At 34.9% G+C, this 19,258-nt stretch overlaps 2 protein-coding genes and 1 long non-coding RNA gene across 6 annotated transcripts in view; 1 reads left to right on the forward strand and 2 right to left on the reverse strand.

Moving 5' to 3' along the window:
• TWN2 (valyl-tRNA synthetase / valine-tRNA ligase (VALRS)) overlaps nt 1–478 on the reverse strand; it is a 44,709-nt gene extending 44,231 nt beyond the window's left edge. For all 3 annotated transcript variants that reach the window (XM_011628194.3, XM_088852436.1, XM_011628193.3), the window contains exon 1: nt 324–478. The gene's annotated coding sequence lies outside the window, so the exon portion shown is untranslated. The remainder of the gene's footprint in view (nt 1–323) is intronic.
• Nucleotides 479–1,832: 1,354 nt separating this feature from the next.
• On the forward strand, nt 1,833–13,290 carry LOC148783541 (uncharacterized). Its single transcript, XR_016044899.1, has 2 exons — nt 1,833–1,885; nt 13,256–13,290. It is a non-coding gene; the product is annotated as an uncharacterized LOC148783541 (long non-coding RNA).
• Nucleotides 10,069–19,258, reverse strand: LOC18442798 (serine carboxypeptidase-like 40). Of its 2 annotated transcripts, none has more exons than XM_011628247.3 (8): nt 18,598–19,258; nt 16,648–16,755; nt 15,657–15,931; nt 15,111–15,371; nt 14,055–14,167; nt 13,391–13,483; nt 10,823–10,928; nt 10,069–10,359 (listed from the first exon to the last, which is right to left on the reverse strand). In XM_011628247.3, the coding sequence occupies exons 1-8, from the start codon at nt 18,860–18,862 to the stop codon at nt 10,213–10,215; spliced, it is 1,368 nt and encodes a 455-aa protein (XP_011626549.2). In that variant the 5' UTR covers nt 18,863–19,258; the 3' UTR covers nt 10,069–10,212. The 2 variants fall into 2 exon arrangements, with proteins under 2 accessions (XP_011626549.2, XP_088708567.1); XM_088852441.1 differs by lacking the exon at nt 18,598–19,258 and adding an exon at nt 17,345–17,530.

The raw sequence follows: 19,258 nt of genomic DNA on the forward strand, positions 1-19,258 counted from the left end.
ATGGAATGTTGTTGTGCATTTACCATGAAGAATCCCTATGCTATTGTTATAATTCCGGTTCTATTTACCCCAAGTAAGCAAACCCACATATTCCAGTTAAAAGAAATTTGTTTTTGCCATTAGATGCTGACAAATACAGCACCCCGTTAGGAGAAATTTGTTTTTTCCATTAGATACTGAGCAAATAGAGCACACCATCAATCTCATTGAGTCATCAACAGCCTCATATGCAATGATTTATCTTCAACCAAAAAATAAAACAAAAACCAGCAAAAAAAAAAATTAAAGGGAAACCAGCAAAAAGTAAAAGGAAAAAACCTTACCTTGTTGAAGATGATTAGAGTTCAGAAGTGATTCTCGTTTGAGAAAGACCGCGATAATAGTGGAGAGCGAAGAGCAGAGTCGAGGAAGACGACACAGGGGGTGAGAGAGAGTAGTGAGCTTTTGAGAGGCGCACTGCTTTTCTTTTCCGTGGTTCAGGCCACACGCTAAACCCTCTTTCCTTCTTTATTTTGGGTTGGAACCCCGGGAGCCCGTTAACTTGCAGGGTGCGGTTTGTATAGAGCCGAGGCCCTAAACAATCAAATTAGAGCCCACTTTCAATTAACGTCGGGAAATGTGGTTTATGAAAATCTATCTGTTAGACTTAAAATATATTTTTATATTGAATTATAAAATTTAAGGCTTCAAAAACAGCATAGATTGAAAAAATCTATAAAAATAAAAAAATCTTAAAAATTGAAGGTCCAAAAATACGGTACGAGATATATTATTTTTAAAACATAAAATTCATTTATTCCTCATGTTCATGCATCTTAATGTCGAGATGATCAATTTGATGATATTTTAACATTAAAATAAGCTATTCTAATAAATTTTTTGATGTAGGCTCTAATTTAGAGCTTGAAGTTTATATAAACTATTTCCTAACTGGTTTTCGTATGATTTATGGCCCACATTAGTAAAGCCTTTTTCCCATGACACGAGTTTTCATGGGCCCTTTTACACAAGAATGTAATCATATGCTTTATATGAAAATTCCTTCGTGCTATAAGCTGGGCCGCAGTTTATATAAAGGCAAGGCTCTAAACACTCAAGTAAAGCGCATCTTTAAATAGTGTCGAAAAATGTGGTTTCAATACCTTAAAATATATTTTCATCTCTAATTATAAATTTAAAGCTTAAAAAATAGTGTAGATCGAGCATATTTATTTTTAAAACTTGAAATTCATTTTTTTCTCATATTCATACATCTTGATGTTGAGATGGATCAATTTGAAGATCCTTGAGCATCAAAACAACCTCTTCTAGAAAATTTTTTGATATGAGTTCTAATTTGATCGTTTAGAGCATCGGCTCTATATAAATTTTTTCTTATGAAGTTTTCATGTGGACTAAACGAGCTCTTAGGTTTTCTAAGGCTTTAAGGGCAAAAAGGTAAATTTGGGGAATTAGGGTAAAACTTGAAGGGTATGTATCCTAAAACCACCTCAAGATGGGTAAATGCTATTGGGCAAGTAAGGACTCAATTTGAGCGGCCAAGATTTCTAAAATCTCTCATTTTCATGTTGGAGGTCAAGGACAAGGTCTTCCACGCCCTCTATTGGCCCCTGGTTGACCATTTCAAGATTTAAAAGTGGGGTTTTGGGAGTTTGGGCCATTTTATATATTAATTGCATTGTTTAAAAAAACGCGGGAAATCGCCATGGACGGATCGAATCGATGAAAAAAACGGGAATCGTCGGTTCTAGAGAGAACCGGACAATTCTGCACAGTGACTCGCCTATTCACTGTACGGAATCGGTGAGTCCCGTACGGAAGAACAGAATTTCTTTTTTTTTTTTTTTTTTTTTTTTTTTTTTTTTTTTTTTTTTTTTTTTTTTTTGTAATCCATGATAGATTTTTTTGTAATACTTGATCGATTTTTTTGTAATCCATAATCGAATTTTTTTTTTTTTTTTTTTGTAATCCATGATCGAATTTTTTTTTTTTTTTTTTTTTTTGTAACCCACTTTTTTTGTAATCCATGATCGAAATGTTTGTTTTTTTTTCTTGTAATCCATGATCGAATTTTTTTATTTTTTTTTTTTTGTAACCCATGATAGAATTTTTTGTAATCCATGATCGAATGTTTTGTAATCCATGATCGAAATGTTTGTTTTTTTTTTGTAATCCATGATCGAAATGTTTGTTTTTTTTTTTGTAATCCATGATCGAATTTTTTGTTTTTTGTTTTTTTTGTAACCCATGATAGAGTTTTTTGTAATCCATGATTGAATTTTTTGTAATCCATGATCGAATTGTTTTTTTCTTTTTTTGTAATCCACGATCGAATTTTTTGCTTTTTTTTTTTGTTTTTTTTTGTAATCCATGATCGAATTTTATGTAATCCATGATCGAATTTTATGTAATCCATGATCAAATTTTTTGTAATCAATGATAGAATTTTTTGTAATCCATGATCGAATTTTTTGTAATCCATGATCAAAATGTTTGTTTTTTTTTCTTGTAATTCATGATCGAATTTTTTGCTTTTTTTTTTTTTTGTAACCCATGATAGATTTTTTTGTAATCCATGATTGAATTTTTTTTAATCCATGATCGAATTGTTTTTTTCTTTTTTTGTAATCCACGATGGAATTTTTTGTTTTTTTATGTTTTTTTTTTTTTTTGTAATCCATGATCGAATTTTATGTAATCCATGATCGAATTTTTTGTAATCCATGATCGAATTTTTTGTAATCCATGATCGAATTTTTTGTAATCCATGATCGAATTTTTTGTAATCCATGATTGAATTTTTTGAAAATTTGTGATTTTTTTTTTTTAATCCATGATCGAATTTTTTTTTGTAATCCATGATAGAATTTTTTGAAAATTTTTGATTTTTTTTTTTTAATCCATGTTCGAATTTTTTTTTGTAATCCATGATAGAATTTTTTGAAAATTTGTGATTTTTTTTTTTTAATCCATGATCGATTTTTTTGAAAATTTGTTAAATTTTTTTTTTAATCCATATTATTCAAAGAGAAAATGAGAGAGATGATGATTCTGAGGCCACCCTATCCCAGCCATATTATTCACATATCGAGTCCCAACAGCTACAGTGTAGGGATGAGCACGACAGTGCAGGTGAGCATGAAGGATGGACAAGCTTCAGGGATTTTGGATTGGGAACACAACAAAACACTAACACTCAGGGATTTGGGAATAGTCAGAGGCCTACTAATATCGATGATTCGTTTTTAGATCAAATCAATGAATTGTTAAACGAATTCAATCAATGGCACCAGCGTGACCAAGAAGAACAATAATGTCGTCTATCATTTTATTTTTAGATCATATGTTACTAATTTTATGCTTTATTGTAGTCCATGTATGTTGATATACTTATTCCATGATAATTCTATGTTTATCCTTTTGTGTGATGTAAATTAAATGCTGAATGACGGTTCATGCAGGGAAAGAATATATCAATATTCGCATATTCATTCAAAAACATGAAAATTCTTAATGGAGTACCCTCATTTCTTATTGAATTCCTAAAAAACAATATTTATAATGAATTTTAATAATTTTTTCGGATTTTTTTAAGCTTTATTCTAACCGATTCACCCGATTCTCGATCCGAATCGCCGATTCGCCGATTCGGATGGGTTTTTTGGGTGCCCGATCCGGGTCACCGATCCAGTTTTTAAACCATTGATCAATTGTATTATTTTGGGTTAAAAAATAGGGCTTGGCATAATTGAGCCAGTTCAAGGGTGTTGAAGATCCTAATCTAGGCTAGAGGGCTACTACTCTAGGGTTTAAGCTAATATAAGGTATTATGGATAGGTTTAACCTATTGAGCAGTTTTCTAGCCTAAGGTTTTATTAACGGGTTAGGCTAAATAGAAAGGTTTATTTCAGGTTAATCAAGGCTCCTTAAGGATGGGGGCCTTCTATGGGATTTCTAGGTTGTTTCCTAGTGTGCATGGAGTATGGAACATGGTGCACTACAGACTACTGGACAAATATGGTTCCTAGTGTGGTTTAGACGGTAACTAGCTATTTAGTTGGGACAAAAGCTAGGTTTTAGGTCTGGGACGGTGACTAGGTTTGGGCCTATATTTAGGGTTGCATGTATCTTGGCGTCCCCTTAGCCACAATATGGTATCTACATGATGCATGTTGTAGATATGAGAAGGAAACTCATTTCTTTAGTGCTTTGGACTCTAATATTCTTTCTCAAACGAAAAAGAATTCATTTAGATGAGGTTAAGGAGTGAGAAATAAGAAGAATGGATGAACTTGTATGTGCTGCTTGGGGGCAAAATTTATCGAGCAAACATTTCATTATATGGTAATGGTGTTTTAGAACTGAATCAACTATGATCACATGTCTAGGTTGCATGAGTGAGAGGATTGGCAAGTTGTGCAAACACATATTACTTAAGGGCATGAAGAAGTGCAAGTTGATGAAGTACAGATGGTATCAACAATTTGACATCTTCATGATCATAGAAAGGTTTATTACAACTAAGTATGATCAATTATTTTCATTTTTTAAGATATTTCCTAAACGTTCTTTCATCTGTTACGGATGATACCCCTATTGCTACCAAGAAACGTTTTATAGACACCCTGTTCTCGCCAAGGAGAATTCTTGATGCTCACAACACTAGTCTCTAGGACTAAGACCTAATCACCTTCCGAGACCTAAAACCCAGTGTTCAGCCCACCTAAGTATCTTGTTTTAGTCATCCTAGACAACTCAAGCCAAACAAACGCATAAAACTACCTGTTGCACCCACTTGACATCTAAACATCTAAAAACCGATACCTTAGAATTATAACACCACAACCCCATCAAAAGTTAGCAAATTGAGCCTAATTTAGGTTTAAGTTGTATAGGAAGCTTTCAAATAGTCCAAGAATCAACTAAGATACACAATTTGAAAGTTCCATTACATCCTTATGAGTGTGGCACCCATGTGTCGTGCGTGATGCATCATGCATCGTAGAGGCCATTTCAACCTAGTTATTTTCTATAAATCTTTGATTTTGAGACAATGTTGTGTTGCCTATAAAATGAGTCCCATTGCACACTTAAAAACAACATGAAATATTCCATTTATTGCCTAGAGCCCCCATGACTTGAGTCGTATGATTGTGCTTGTAGCACGGTATGATTGATGGTCAAATTAAGCCGCCACTTGGATCCCCAACCCTAGCCCTAGGGTCAAGTACCCTGCAATCCTTTTGCATCGACCATGCTTCTGCAAGCCTAAAAGGAACCTCAAAAGCATCATAACCTGGCATATGGTGTAACATTGACCACCATAGATATTCCCTACCTCCAATGCATTAATTTTCATCAGTCCTACTCAACTCTTAACCATTGTTGAAAAAAGTTTATTTGTAAAATATCTGCAAATTAAGGGCCCAATTTTTAATTTTTTTTTTTTTTACCGCACTGAAAATGTATTTTAAAAAGAACAAATGAATTTAGAGAGGGACAAATAGTCATTGAGATGCAACACTTGGCCATTCTCTCTACAAGTGTCTCTCAATTTTCTTAAGTGACTATTTATGAAAAGGGTTTGGAGAGATTTAGGGACTTTACACAAGCTCCCTATCTCTCTCTCTCTCTCTCTAAAACCTCTTTTTCTTTATTAAGCTTCCTTTTGAGCTGGGTACATGGACGTGTCTCTCATATCTGTGGGAGTACTTCAATGTTACATGATAAGATTAAGCACCATGTTGCCTCTCACAACACTTTTTCTCTCTAGATTATTTGCTAACACTAGTTTTGCCGCAAGCTTCCCTTCCCTCTCCTACATATATTGATAGAAAGCCCACTTCCAATAGTTTTCTCTCTCTAGAAAGGCTACAAACTGGGCTTACAAATCTCTATGACTTTGGTGAGTTTGTTCTATGTTTTTGTTCAAATTTTATATCTAAAATATTAATTGAAGTAGGGGAAGGTTTTCATGAGCAAGGAGAAAAATATAGGTATCATTTTTTTTTGTTGGAATGATCTACATTGGGTTCTGATGACTAGGTACTTGCTGGAAATTAGTTTGGGGTGCTTGGATAAGATTTACAACAATTGCAATCAATTTGGGGCTTTGATTCATCTGTGCATGACAAAGTTAGTGATCTTAGGGCATCATTTTTATAGGCCCAAAGAGATTTAGAAGAAGCTATTTTTTATTGTTTTTTATAGAGAAAAAAAAGATTGCATCTCATGTGTTTGATGATATTTCTTGTTGAGTTCAAAACCCGATTTACACGTTACTTTAGCTCTATTTACTTTTGAAAACCAAAATATCTGTTGTATTTGGCCCAACAAGACTGAACATCTCTGGGTGAAAGACTCTGTAAGACAAAAGGAACAGTTCCTCTGCAATGTGTCCCGTTTAACTCAGGCCCCAAATCTAAGTGCCCTGCATGCCCTAACTTAACCAAATGTATATTTCCCCTCACTTTTTCTTATTTCATTTCATTTGCTTATATAGAATAGTTTGTCATTTTTCAAACATTTCAAAACCTTGTCTTTTGTTTTCCAAATATTTCTTTAGTTTTTATGTGTATCTCTTGCTAGAATGGCTAGCGGATAATATAAGGAAGGTCAAGATGCCAATATATAATTCAAAATCACCCCCTCTACTTCTACTAAATTTTAATTTGATCTTGTTCTGGGTGCAAATCAAGAAGATTTTTACGTTTAACACGTTTCGAAAACCATAAGTTGGAAGGCCAAGTTAGCAGAAAATTTGAAATGAAAGATTCAACTATAGTAAAGAAAATTTCAGTCATGGAGATATATAGGGATTGGAAGGGTAGATAGATTGTGGTAATCTTAGAAAGAGTACATTGAGAAAGTTCTCATGGACTTTAGTACAATTGAAAGTATTAGTATGCAATCGTTGGCTAGATATTTCATGTTGTTAGCGTTATTAGTATGCATATGGTTAATCTAGAAAATGAGCATTTGATGTCACACAATGCTTTTTTTTGTTACTTGAGGGGTGCGTTAAATGGTGGTATGGTGTTTAATAGCATTAACAAGATTAGTGACAAAAGCAAGGTTTTTAAAATCGGTGATCCATATTGGAATTGTCCAATCTGAATAGGGAATCAGTGGTGACCGACTTAGTTCCTAATCAAAACTAGGAATCAGTTCGGTTCCCACGAAACTGGCCTATTTTGTTAGCGAACCTACCAGTTCTGTCAAGGAACCCAGTCGTGGTTCCCACATATTTCACTTTTATTATTTTTGTTTTTTTAATTTCTTTATTTTTTATTAACCGATTCTCAACAGGGAGAATACATTTGTCGATCCGAACCGGTTTTCTAGATTCCGATTTGGGTTTTAAGACATCGGTGACAAGGTTATTGGATATCTATATATTTATTTCACAAGTGATTTGGATAATAGAAAGTTCACTACTAGTCATGTGCTTACACCTGCAGGTGCTTTGATTAGTTGGAGGTTGATATACAATCCATTGACTGTCTTGCATACTTTTGAAGCAGAATACATGGCCTTTACATAAGGCAACAAAAGAATCCACATCGCTTATGGGACTTGCAAGTGACTTTGGCTTGCAACAAATATGAGAGTCATTTGTTGTGATTGATAAAGTACCATAGATTTGGTGAAAATTAGGTTTAACATGTAATGATGAAGCATCGTAACGTGTGTGAGATAATACGAGATGATGATATCTCTTTATTAAAGATTTATACCAAGTTGTTTTTGCAAATACGTTAATAAATTTGGTTCCTTTAAAAATTTCAAGGGAAATTTATCAAAATATCTATAAGAGATAAACTACTTAACATTTTATCTATGCCTTTTTTTTTTTTTTAATATCAAAACTCCTATTAAAAAAACACATGATCTTGGGTTGGAATAATTGTAAATGAGTAAAATGTTAGATGATTCATCTCTTATGTGTATTTTGAAAGATTTCCAAACTTCAAGCTTTCCTTAGACTGTGGTGATATGTTCTTGGTGCACCCTATTGGGTGGATGCTGAAGAAGATGGTTGTTGAGCATCTCATTTTATGGTGTTTTAGTAGAATCAAAGAGAAGGTGGAGATTTATTTTGCATATGCCCCTATAAGTCTATGGTGTAACCTAATATCTATGGAATGCTGACATAGGGGCATTGTGCTTAGATATGGTTGTGTTTGGATTGGGCTATGGTTTAAGCTATTATATAATGCTCTTTTGTGTTTTTCAATTAGAGAGAGAGATTTGTTGAGAGAGCCATTTTATACCTTTTTGGAGTGGCTATAACAAAAATATACATTGTCTTCCCTCATGGAGGTACTTACATATATCTTGAACTACATAAATCTTGGTGTTTTTCTATTCTATTTTTTTGTTGAGATTGCTTTGGGTTAGGAATGTCCGTTCTATGTGGGAGGACTTCCACATTTTTCTCATTAAAGGGCACTTTGGGAATTTAAATTATTGGGTTGTTATGAATGGATAACCACTCATGTGAATTGGTTGTTATGAAATATTATATCTTATCTCTTTAAAAATAAAATGATGATAAATATACCCTCCCATATAAAATAAAATAACAACTAAGTAAGATGATGTAGAGATTTTAGAAAAACAAAATCTCATCCCACATAAAAGGGAAAGCATACTAGTGCTCTTCCCAAAGTATTGTAAGTGCCTCTTCTTTGGGCATACCTTTGAGTTTATAAGAGATAAAGAGAACACCTCTTTTGGGTACATAAGAGATACACACGATATTTTTCCTAAAGAAAAGAAGAAGGAGAAAAAGGATAAGTGATCATTCTCTTAGATAGGAGAAGAAGAGAAAAAAAAAAAAGATATAGTGTCTCATAAATTTGGGTCCCGCTCCGGGTATTCACATTCGTGTGAGAGGGCCCGAAAGGGTGAACGTAACACTTTGTGTGGTTGACTACTTGTGGCATAGTTGTTTTTATTTAAAACAAAATCTAAAATAGGAAAGTGTATATTACAAGATAGGAAAGAGATATTGCTCTTTCCTTTTGAGAAGAGAATGCAACAAGACAGTATGTGTATATTGCAAGATAGGAAATGTATATTGCACTATTGTTTTACCATTATATATACAATAATAGAACCACCACAAGAGATATGTGGGGCACAATTATTTTCTTAAAGAGTTCCTCTCTATATGAGAGTTAATCCTGTTTTTCATGCCCGGACAAAGCACATTGAGATAGACTATCATTTTGTACATAAAAAAGTTGCTTGGATTACTTTATTTCTTCTCGCAATCAAGTAGCTGATACTTTCACCAAGCCTTTGCCACGATATATTTTTTTTTTTGCTCTTGGATTATTTATCACTCATTTTGTTTCTTCTTTTTTTTGCTCTTGGATTACTTATTACTCATTTTGTTTCTTCTCGCAATCAAGTGGCTGATATTTTCACCAAGTCTTTGCACCAAGTCTTTGCCACAAGATTTTTTTTTTTCCAGAACTTTACGCTCACAATCAAGTAGTTGATATTTTCTGCAAGCCTATGCCACAATCAAGTAGCTAAGAGGGATTATTAGAAACAAAATCTAAAATAAGAAAGTATATATTATAAGAGATATTGCTCTTTTCTTTTGAGAGGAGAATGTAACAAGATGGGAAAGTGTAATTGCAAGATGGGAAAGTGCATATTGTATATTCCACTATTGTTTTACCATTATATATAATTAACGAACCACTACAAAAGATGTGTGACATTATTTTATCAAAGAGCTCCTATCTCTCTCTAAAATTTCTATAGTTTTTCTTTCATTTTTTTTCCATATTTTGATCCCTTTTGCAAGGGTTAAGGTTTCACAATGAGAGGGTACAATGTCACTTTTATCCACTTGTAATTGGTAAGGATCCAAAAATATCTATACAATTATCTTGCTTTTGTTAAACAAGAAATAAATCTTGGTCCTAAAAACAAGATTCTGAACTGGTTTTTTAGTTTTTCAATCCACAAAATAGACAAAGTTTGACGTGAATCCACAAAGGCCTACTCCATAAACAAACCCCACATAGTTGGAGCAAAAGAGATCACATATAATGAATAAATCACCCTTCATTGAGCTATAATGACCTAAAAACTGAAGCATCTAATAAGTTAATAAATGTTATGAGAAAGAATAAAAAAACTTTGAGTTCCACAATAATTTATGTTCAAAGCTTCTTTTCTATATGTTTCCATCTAAGGACGAGGCAAGGGCTTCCCTTTGAGGAAAGCATTTACAAGGGTGAGGGATCTTGCAGGTTGGTAGCTAGGAACCTCATGTCCCGCCCCCCTAACAGTTGCAAATGTTAATCCACCATTGTATATCACACTATAACCTCCAACCTGTGTGCATAAACAAAAAATAGAACTTGTTAAAATTCATCTTATAGTTGTATCTTTTTTTCTAAGTCTTTCTCTCTCTCAATCACACACAAGCACTTTTGAGGGAGCCATTGAGCAGCTTGAAAAAGCTTGGGCTCGCCAGAAAAAGCAGATGAGTTTCGAATGAATGGATACTCTGAGATAGAATGAGAAAAAAGGAATTCAATCATGCACATAGGCACTTTTGAACACCCCTGCCCAATGGATACTCTGAGATAGAACGAGAAAAAATAAATTCAATCACACACATAAGCACTTTTGAACACCCCATGCCCTCTCTATCTCTCTCTCAATCATTCACACATTGACACTCTTGAACCCCCCCTCTCTCTATCACACCCACACTTGAATCCCTCTGACTCACATTCAAAGGGGCACACCCTTTGACACTTTAGAGAATAACAAAAGAGTTTAGATTCCTGACCTCTTTTCTAGTGTACCAAGGGTACCAAGGAGTTTTCACACTAAGGTTGAGCATGTTCAGCGAGTATCTTGTGCCGGTCACTGGGACCCTACCGTCTGTGTCACCACTGTATAAAATGAAAACATTAGACCACAACCTCTTTATTTCCTAGTTCAATTTCATACATACAATTGTCATTTCTTCTCATCACAAAGGTATATATATATAGTAGAGCCTTTGCATAGAAAAATACTGGTTAAAAAAGCTCTAGATACTTCATGCTCATTCATAACTTCTATTAATCTCTCTCTCCCTCTCTCTCATATATATATATATATATATATATATATATATATATATATATATATATATATATATATATATATATATATATATATATATATATATATATATATATGGGTTTATCTAGAGTTAACAACCCTTTAAAATACAAAGGTTATAGTTAGACTTTTTTATTAAAAAATTATTTAAATAGGTAATATTTATGAAATTGCCCCACAAAAGTAACTTTTTTTAAAAAATAGACTACAAAATTAATAAATCCACCCTTCACACCATCCAAAGTTCATCATACAGTCACAATTTTCGGTAGCATTTGAGCTTTTATAATTTTTTTACTAATCAGATTTATCTAAAATTTGGGGCGTGTGTACTTATGACCAAGTCTCACCAAAATAAAATATTTAAAAAATAATAGTCATAAAATAAAATATTTCAAATTATTTGTTTTATATTTTATTTATGTACATTTCACAAAGGTGTGTACACCTACAAAATTTCAGATCATTATGATTGGTAAAAAAATATATTAAAATTCAAACAGTAATAGACATCTGTGACCGTGTGATAAACTTTGAATGGTGATAAATGTGTAAGTGACGTACTATAGAATTTCACCTCTCTCTCTCTCTTTATATATATATATATATATATATATATATATATATATATATAATTAAGTACGATAAACCAAAATAATATATTAGTACGTTAAAATACAAAGGACATAAAAGATCAGCCTACTAATTAAGGCAACTATTTAATAGCCATAGCTAATGAATGGGATATGGAAGGCTCATTAAGAAGCAGGTGAAGGAGAAGTTACGGGAAGAATTTGTCCCATAATTATGTGCTTTGGGAGAAGAAATGAAAAGAAATTTGAAGCTGATGAGCTAACTACTACTAGACAGGTTCGAAATTATTTGATTTGGGATAAGAATTTTGAAACTAAATTATGTGATTTGGGAGAAGAATTTTGAAGCTGATGAGCTAGCTATTGTTAGACAGGTTCGAATAGTACCAGTAAGGAGCAGGTGAAGTTAAGGGAAGAATTTGTCCCGTAATTATGTGATTTGGTAGAAGAATTTTGAAGTTGATGAGCTAGCTACTGCTAGACAGGTTCGAATGGTACTAGTTCATGTGACAGGTTCGAATAGTACTAGTTTATGTGTGAATAGATCCTGGTGCTGTGGTACTTTCAGTTAGATTTGTTGGCATGCAACATTGCAATAAATTAGTGCACAATGAATTCAACATTGTTTTGGTTTTTTGGTAAAGAGAAAAATGGGGCCAAAACAATTGGTAATAAATTATGAAGTTCAAATAGAAGTTCGAGAAAAATAGATGCAGTTATTTTAGATTTTTGCAAAAATTGGACTAAATAAAACAGGTCTAAATGTGTATGTTTTTGGGCCATTTGTGTGAGAAGGATTAGGGTCTACATGGGTATATTTTTAGGTGAATTTGTATGAGAAGGATTACTAAAACACTGAATTACAAGTAAAATAAATACTTGTCACCTCATAATATACATAATTGGTTCATAAATACCACTAGGATTTATTTTTAAATTTTCTTTTTATTTTGCTATGTCCTAATGTAGCATTATTTAGAGTACCCAAATTGCCCCTATTTAGAGTTGGAAATCCAAAATAAATATAAACATTTTTTTTAATTAACCCACCTCAAACAAGCAAGGGCACTCATATCATTTGGTGGGCCCTTGGGCATGTCAAATTCTTATGAAATGCCTTGATTGTTTCAGGTTAGACCGACCAAAATCTAGACAGAGACAAATTTGATATTTTCAAAAATAGTTTTTAAGGAGGTATATGGATAAATGAAAAATTAGAAAGTGAACCATAAAACGTTAATTGAGATATTTTGACCTCTTAATAATTTTGTTAAAGGTTTCATCCTTTGGATGATATTTTTCCAAATAATAAAAAAATAATAATTTGTCAGTCTCTTCCTTGATTAGATGGCATCTAACTGCCGGGGATGGTTGGGACTTATCATTCCTCCAAAGTTTGATGATTTTAAATAATAAAGACAAAATAATTTGTGTTCGGTCTTGCTTGATTAGATAGGATCTAGTTGCAGGGAATGGTTGGGACTTATCATTCCTCAAAAGTCTGATGATTTTAATGGTAGTTGTTTTTTTTTTTTTTTTTTTTTTTTTTTTTGTTTTTTTTTTTGCGATAAATTAGCGGTAAGAATGGAACCTAGGATGTAATGTACTATTTTGGTCTTTATACATAATATAAAGTTGCTTTGAGTACTAATTACCTGTATACCAAAACCCTGATGCCATTCGCCATGAAGTCCTTTAAGAGGGGCAATATCGTGCTTGGGCTATCATTCCAATGGGTGATTATGTCACTGCAAAAATATATAGATTGTATTTAGAGCAGAAAGTTTTTCCAATTCACATAATACTTTGACAACAATATCTTATATGAGAACTATGAGACCATTCACTTTTGGCTACAAGAAGGTCAAAAATTTTTCAAGCCATTGGACGTGAAATTTAACAAATGAAAATGTCTCACAACTTTCAAATAAATTTGTTTTGGACTTTGTAAAACACATCACCACCCATCCCATTTCACATCCAATGGACAATGATTGTGACCTTCTTGAGTAAATGGTCTCAAGATGTACATTTCCCAATGTTTCCCATTGTTTGGAAAATACGCAATGGACGCTCAGGTCCAAACTGTTCTTTATAACCCGTGGCTAGAAATCGTGCTTGGAGTATTTGTAGGGCTCTCAAGAAAATAATTCCTTCAAGAAAATAGTATATATGATATCTATTTTTCATATATTTTCCACTTTGAAAATCATCATTTTAGCTTTTTTCCAATTAATTGGCGTTGGCTACATGAATCTTGGTTCTCCATTCTCTATTAAAGACCATATAAAGAAAAATAAAGAAAAAAGGAATATGCACCTGCAAGCGCTCCAAGGATAGTTTAATCTGGTAACATTTGCATGGAAGGCCTTTTGGACTTCAGGAAGATTGAGGTAGTTATCCACATAATAATCAGTGCAAGGATCAAATTCCTACGCACAAACACGCTTTCATTAAGGGGCACTTTTGTCACCCACCTCAGGTTTTGATTCATGTCTATGATATAGTGTTTTAAAAACCAGGCCGATCAACTGAATCAGTTGTCGGGGGGGCCGAGCTGACGTGGCAGTTCCGAGCCAGCTCTACCGGTTCTCTAGGGCCATTTTGTATTGAAATACCAGGTGGCGAGTCCTCAAACCCAGATGATACCACTACCATCTTAGCCCACTGGTCATACCAGTTTTCAAAAACACTATTATTAGGCCATTTACATGAATACGATAAGAAACAAGCAGTAACATAAGCTAGTTGCACTAGTAGTAAGGCAGTGGGAACCACTTTACTGTAGGTTGTAAGATTAGAAATCTATAGCATAAATAAATGGGAAGTGCATACTGGATCCAATGATAATTAGTGGTGTAGTTGGGTTGGTTTAGGCAGACCTGGGCCCCTGGCTTGTCAAGCTAACGGGTCTTAGACCAAGGTCCTACCCAACATGATGGGCCATATAAAGGGGCTTGAACTTGGACCAGATTGATTCGGGCCTTTAAGGACCAGCAGACCAGCCTGACCCAAGTCTCATAAAATAGGGCCTATTCTGCCTTAATACAAAAGACCCATCCCTATGAAGAGGCCCTAAACAAGGGCCAACCCTTTTACACCTCGTTACAATATGGTCACGAGGGTCGTCACAGTTCAATCGGATGATTGGATGCTAAGGGAGTAATAACCCAAAATACAAATGGCATGATGACATTTTTGGTTAGACCCACTCGTCATCCATCATTGTGATGACCCTTACTGCTTCAAATATCACATGGATCATACAGTCCTACGGCAACACAAATACCAGAGCAGTAACAAAAATTAGGAATTCATTAGAGATGCAATTATAATAAATACTTATAAATATGTGAGTGGAATAACAACGAGTACCACACGCTTGTGGGGCTTGTGTGTGAAGCCAGAGAAGTTGCAAAGAGGGGCGTAGATGTTGTAGATATCGATAGGATTGACATTTTTGTCGGCCTCTCTTGCAGCATCATGGCATTGCTGATTTTGGCTTGTCGCGTTTGGTGAGAAATCACAATATTTGTGGATGGCACCAATGGTCTCATCTGAGATGAAAGCATGGTTCCAAAAGTAATCATACATTCCCGGTCCATCAGTTTCATCGTTGATCACAGCATTACCAATCTGGAACCAGAGATATCGACAGTCATGTTAGGAGAATGAAAAAGGTAATAGAGTTTTTAATATGGACCGAAAACTAATTTGTCAGCAAACATGCAAACATAGAGGAAATTAATTCAATTATGTCAAATAATGGGAAAAAAGTCCATGTGTGGACTTTATTAATCTCCTAAATGCCCAATAGAGGTTGTTATCTTACACCATAAGTTTTTAACTATATTATAGTACATGATGGTAACCCCCACCATCAATATTCAACCCAAGGTCCTAAAGATTATATGAGCTCACCGCAATGCCTTTGAGATTGATGATGGTTTTTCCGGCCTTCTGATTGTGACTAAGCACTTGGTAGGCGAGTTGTGGAACATAATGCCCTGCATAACTCTCACCCGAGATGTAGAAATCCCTGTTCTTGTATTCTGGGAATCGCTCGAACCAATTGATTAGAAAAGTGTAGGCATCAGATGCGGTTCTGCTGTCACCACTTAGTTCGTAATCAGAGGTGGTGTTGGAGTAGGAGAATCCAACACCTGCTGGGGACTCAAGGAACAACACATTTGCCGCTGCAAACCACATATATTCAAAATTTTAGATTCCTGAGATAGTAAGAGTAGTTGAGGTTCTGGTTCTACAAATTTGGGACGACTGTCTCATAGGAACATTTGCAGTCATAAGATAATTGCCAAGTAGTAATTAGTCCTACTGTAGGACTGATCTCCTACATAACAGGGCCATATCGAATAGATTATGATGAATTTGTTATTCGGTGCCCCCGTTGAACCACACTGTGCATTTGGTCATGTGGCAAAGAGATTTGTTTGAGCCTTGAGCTCCCAAATCATCTTATTACCTCTAAGATCACTTGATAAATGGGAAATAAAAAAGAAAATCGTAATTATCTCCAAAAAGATCAGTATACAATGAACAATGAGTTGGAGCTCTAAAAATGCTCTAAATCAATTGCCCCTCCAAGAATGACTTCAAAGTTATGGAGCAGGTTTTTCGAAGCTCGAATTGATTTTTTTTTTTTTGGTAGTTCAGCAATAGAATTAATTAATAAATTAATTAAAATTTTAATCAATCAGATCAAATATACATTACAGTAAATTCCTGTGGATAGAAATTTGTATGAGCTTTTGGAATGTGCTATAAAAGTGATAAAGAGATAACATGTTGTTGGGCTATTTGGAGCTAGTAACCGAGAGATTTATAAAGTTTCGTAAGCTTGCCGAAATCCAAATGTTTCCAGAAGAGAGTCGGAGAAGAAAGCCCAATGTACCTCTGTTCCATGCGTATCTGTTTTTGTAGAGGGTCTTGCCATCGCTATACACTCTAAATGGCCCCAACTCCTCCATCGCTCCATACCCAAGCGAAGAGCAACCAGGACCTGTTTCATGAAAGCACTCATATCATTCAAGAAGTGATAAATAAATGAAATAGATTATATAGTTCAGCCCGACCAATAAATTAGGTACTCTAGTCCATGAAGAACATGGTTAAGGAGGCCATTACTAGGTGAAAATTCTAATATCATTAATTTACTTTGTGAATAATTTCAAGAAAATTTTTTTTTTTCTCTGACGCTCTTAAAAGTTAAAACTTTTAATTACCATGTATATTCGATCGTGCACATTGGATTTAGAATTTAAATCCTTAATCACAAATATGGACCTTTTCCAATGTGGACATGGTAAAAAATACAAAAATATTTGGAGAATTTTCATATGTATGGTTATAAAATGAAGATATTGACCATATAATTGAATTTGATCCCCATTTGTTTCGAATTTATGTATTTGGACATAGAGAAACGACTCATTTGCCCCATCATTAAATACAAAGTTGGAATCAGACTTTAGATCTCCAGAGGAATCCCCCGGACTGACTCGGGAATTCCGAAGTCAAATGGGCAATTCCCGAGTCAGATATACACAAAATAAATAAAAAAATAAAGAAATTGTTGGAATTAGAGTTACCTAAATTTCAAGTAACAATGATTGATTGTAGCCTATTTGATTGGGTGCAAGTAGCATAATCAAGAGTGCTAATGGCAATCCTAAATTTCAAGTAACAATGATTGATTGTAGCCCACTGGTTTTTGCTTTGTTTTTTTGCAAAGGAATCTTCTTCTACAAAAACTTGCCAACAATAACAAGCCCCAATCTTTGTACGCCAAGGGACATATAATTAACGATGCAAGACAATGGCAGATAAGCAATGAAAGCTACGAGAGAATTTAGCTGCATAGCGTACTCCCCTGGGTGTGTACTGTAGACTTGTTCCCATTGGTCAAGCTTTGTTTAATCTTAAGATGCCAGGTTTTCCTGCCGCGTGCATATTTCCTTGAGGTTATATTGTCCGATCCTAAATATGGTAATTTAGGGGTGGAAATGGGTCGGGTCGGGTTCGGGGGTGGATCAAGACCCGGACCCAAAGTTATCAGACCTGGACCCAAACCTGATGGGGCCTGATTGGACCCGAACCCTCCCAGACCCGTTGAACCTTACCCAAAAACAAAAAGTATATATAACTTTAAATAATAGCATTATTCGGGTCAGGTCCAGGTTGGGTCCACACGAACTTGAACCCGGACCCAGACCCAAATAAGGTCCAAATTTTGGACCTGCCAGGTCCGAGTTTTAGGCCCATACCCAGACCTGGATTGGGTCCGGTTGTTGGATCCCAAGTCAAGTCTAGGTCCATTGCCGTCCCTATAGTAATTAACATGAGTGAGTGAATGGACCATATGGTCCCTCGGGGCAATATGATTTTTTTGCTTGGCTAAAATGAGGTGACAAGGATTGTGGATGTGGAGACCTAAGATCAACATAATAGCTTCCCAGACTTTTCATATAGGTCATGAAAGTAATGGCCTACCCAACTTCAATCAAGGCAATTAGTTTGAACATCTATTTTGTGTTGCTTTCTCCCTCTCTCAAAACATTGACAAGTTTATGGTTCAACACTAACCATATGATTTCATCCATTCAAACACAATAATGCTAAAACATAAGAAACTATTCTCACATGAGTAGCTTAAAGACTAACAACCGGCAGGTCACTAGCTTTGTCTTGGGACAAATCTCAAGGTTTTTATCACTCATTATTATTTACACTTTTGTTAAGATTTAGGTAGATCTCATACCATCGGCGCATATTGGAGTATAAACAATTTCATGATGATGTCTCACCATTATTCAGTGAATTTTAAATTGAGAGAGAGAAATACCTCCATTGAGCCAGAGGAGAAGAGGTTTAGTCGAAGGATCGGCGCCATCTGCCTCGGTGAGATAGTAGAAGAGGGCCCTCCTCGCCTGATCGTCCACGGTCACATAACCAGCATACTGCTTGAAATTCACACCCTCAGGTTGGCCCGGCAGACCACCAACAATCTCATCCTGCTCTTTGGATCCCTGTTGAGGCAACAAACGTGCGACCTCCTCAAGAGATCCCACTTTCTCACCGCTTATCCCCCCAAACAACTTAACCTTCATGAATTTCCTCAGGCCTCTTCTTGCCCGGCTTCGCACGGGCCGAATCGGCCCGTGACAAAAGCCATTGACACAAGAAAGAGAAACACAAACCTCTTAAACCCTTCCATGACTGCAATACCTTAAGCTCTAATGGCTACCTTGGTTTTATAGGGCAAGTCTCTCCATGATATTGTAGCACTTAGGCTGGACCTTCTTTGTCCTCTTTGTGATTAATACTAATCATTTGTTTTTAAAGGATAAATACCTAATGATTGTGTCGCTCATCAAACCCATGAAAAGTTATGAATTGGATTAGGGAGGTACATTGGATTGTTTTCTCCTTCTTCCTGAACTTTCACACTAGATAACAATTTGCATTTGGAAGATTTAAGTGATAATAAAGATAACATTTTGTAT

This window comes from Amborella trichopoda, chromosome 1 (genome assembly GCF_054954075.1).
Source record: "Amborella trichopoda isolate Santa Cruz 75 chromosome 1, AtrichopodaSantaCruz75HAP2 v2.0, whole genome shotgun sequence".
Classification (NCBI taxonomy): domain Eukaryota; kingdom Viridiplantae; phylum Streptophyta; class Magnoliopsida; order Amborellales; family Amborellaceae; genus Amborella; species Amborella trichopoda.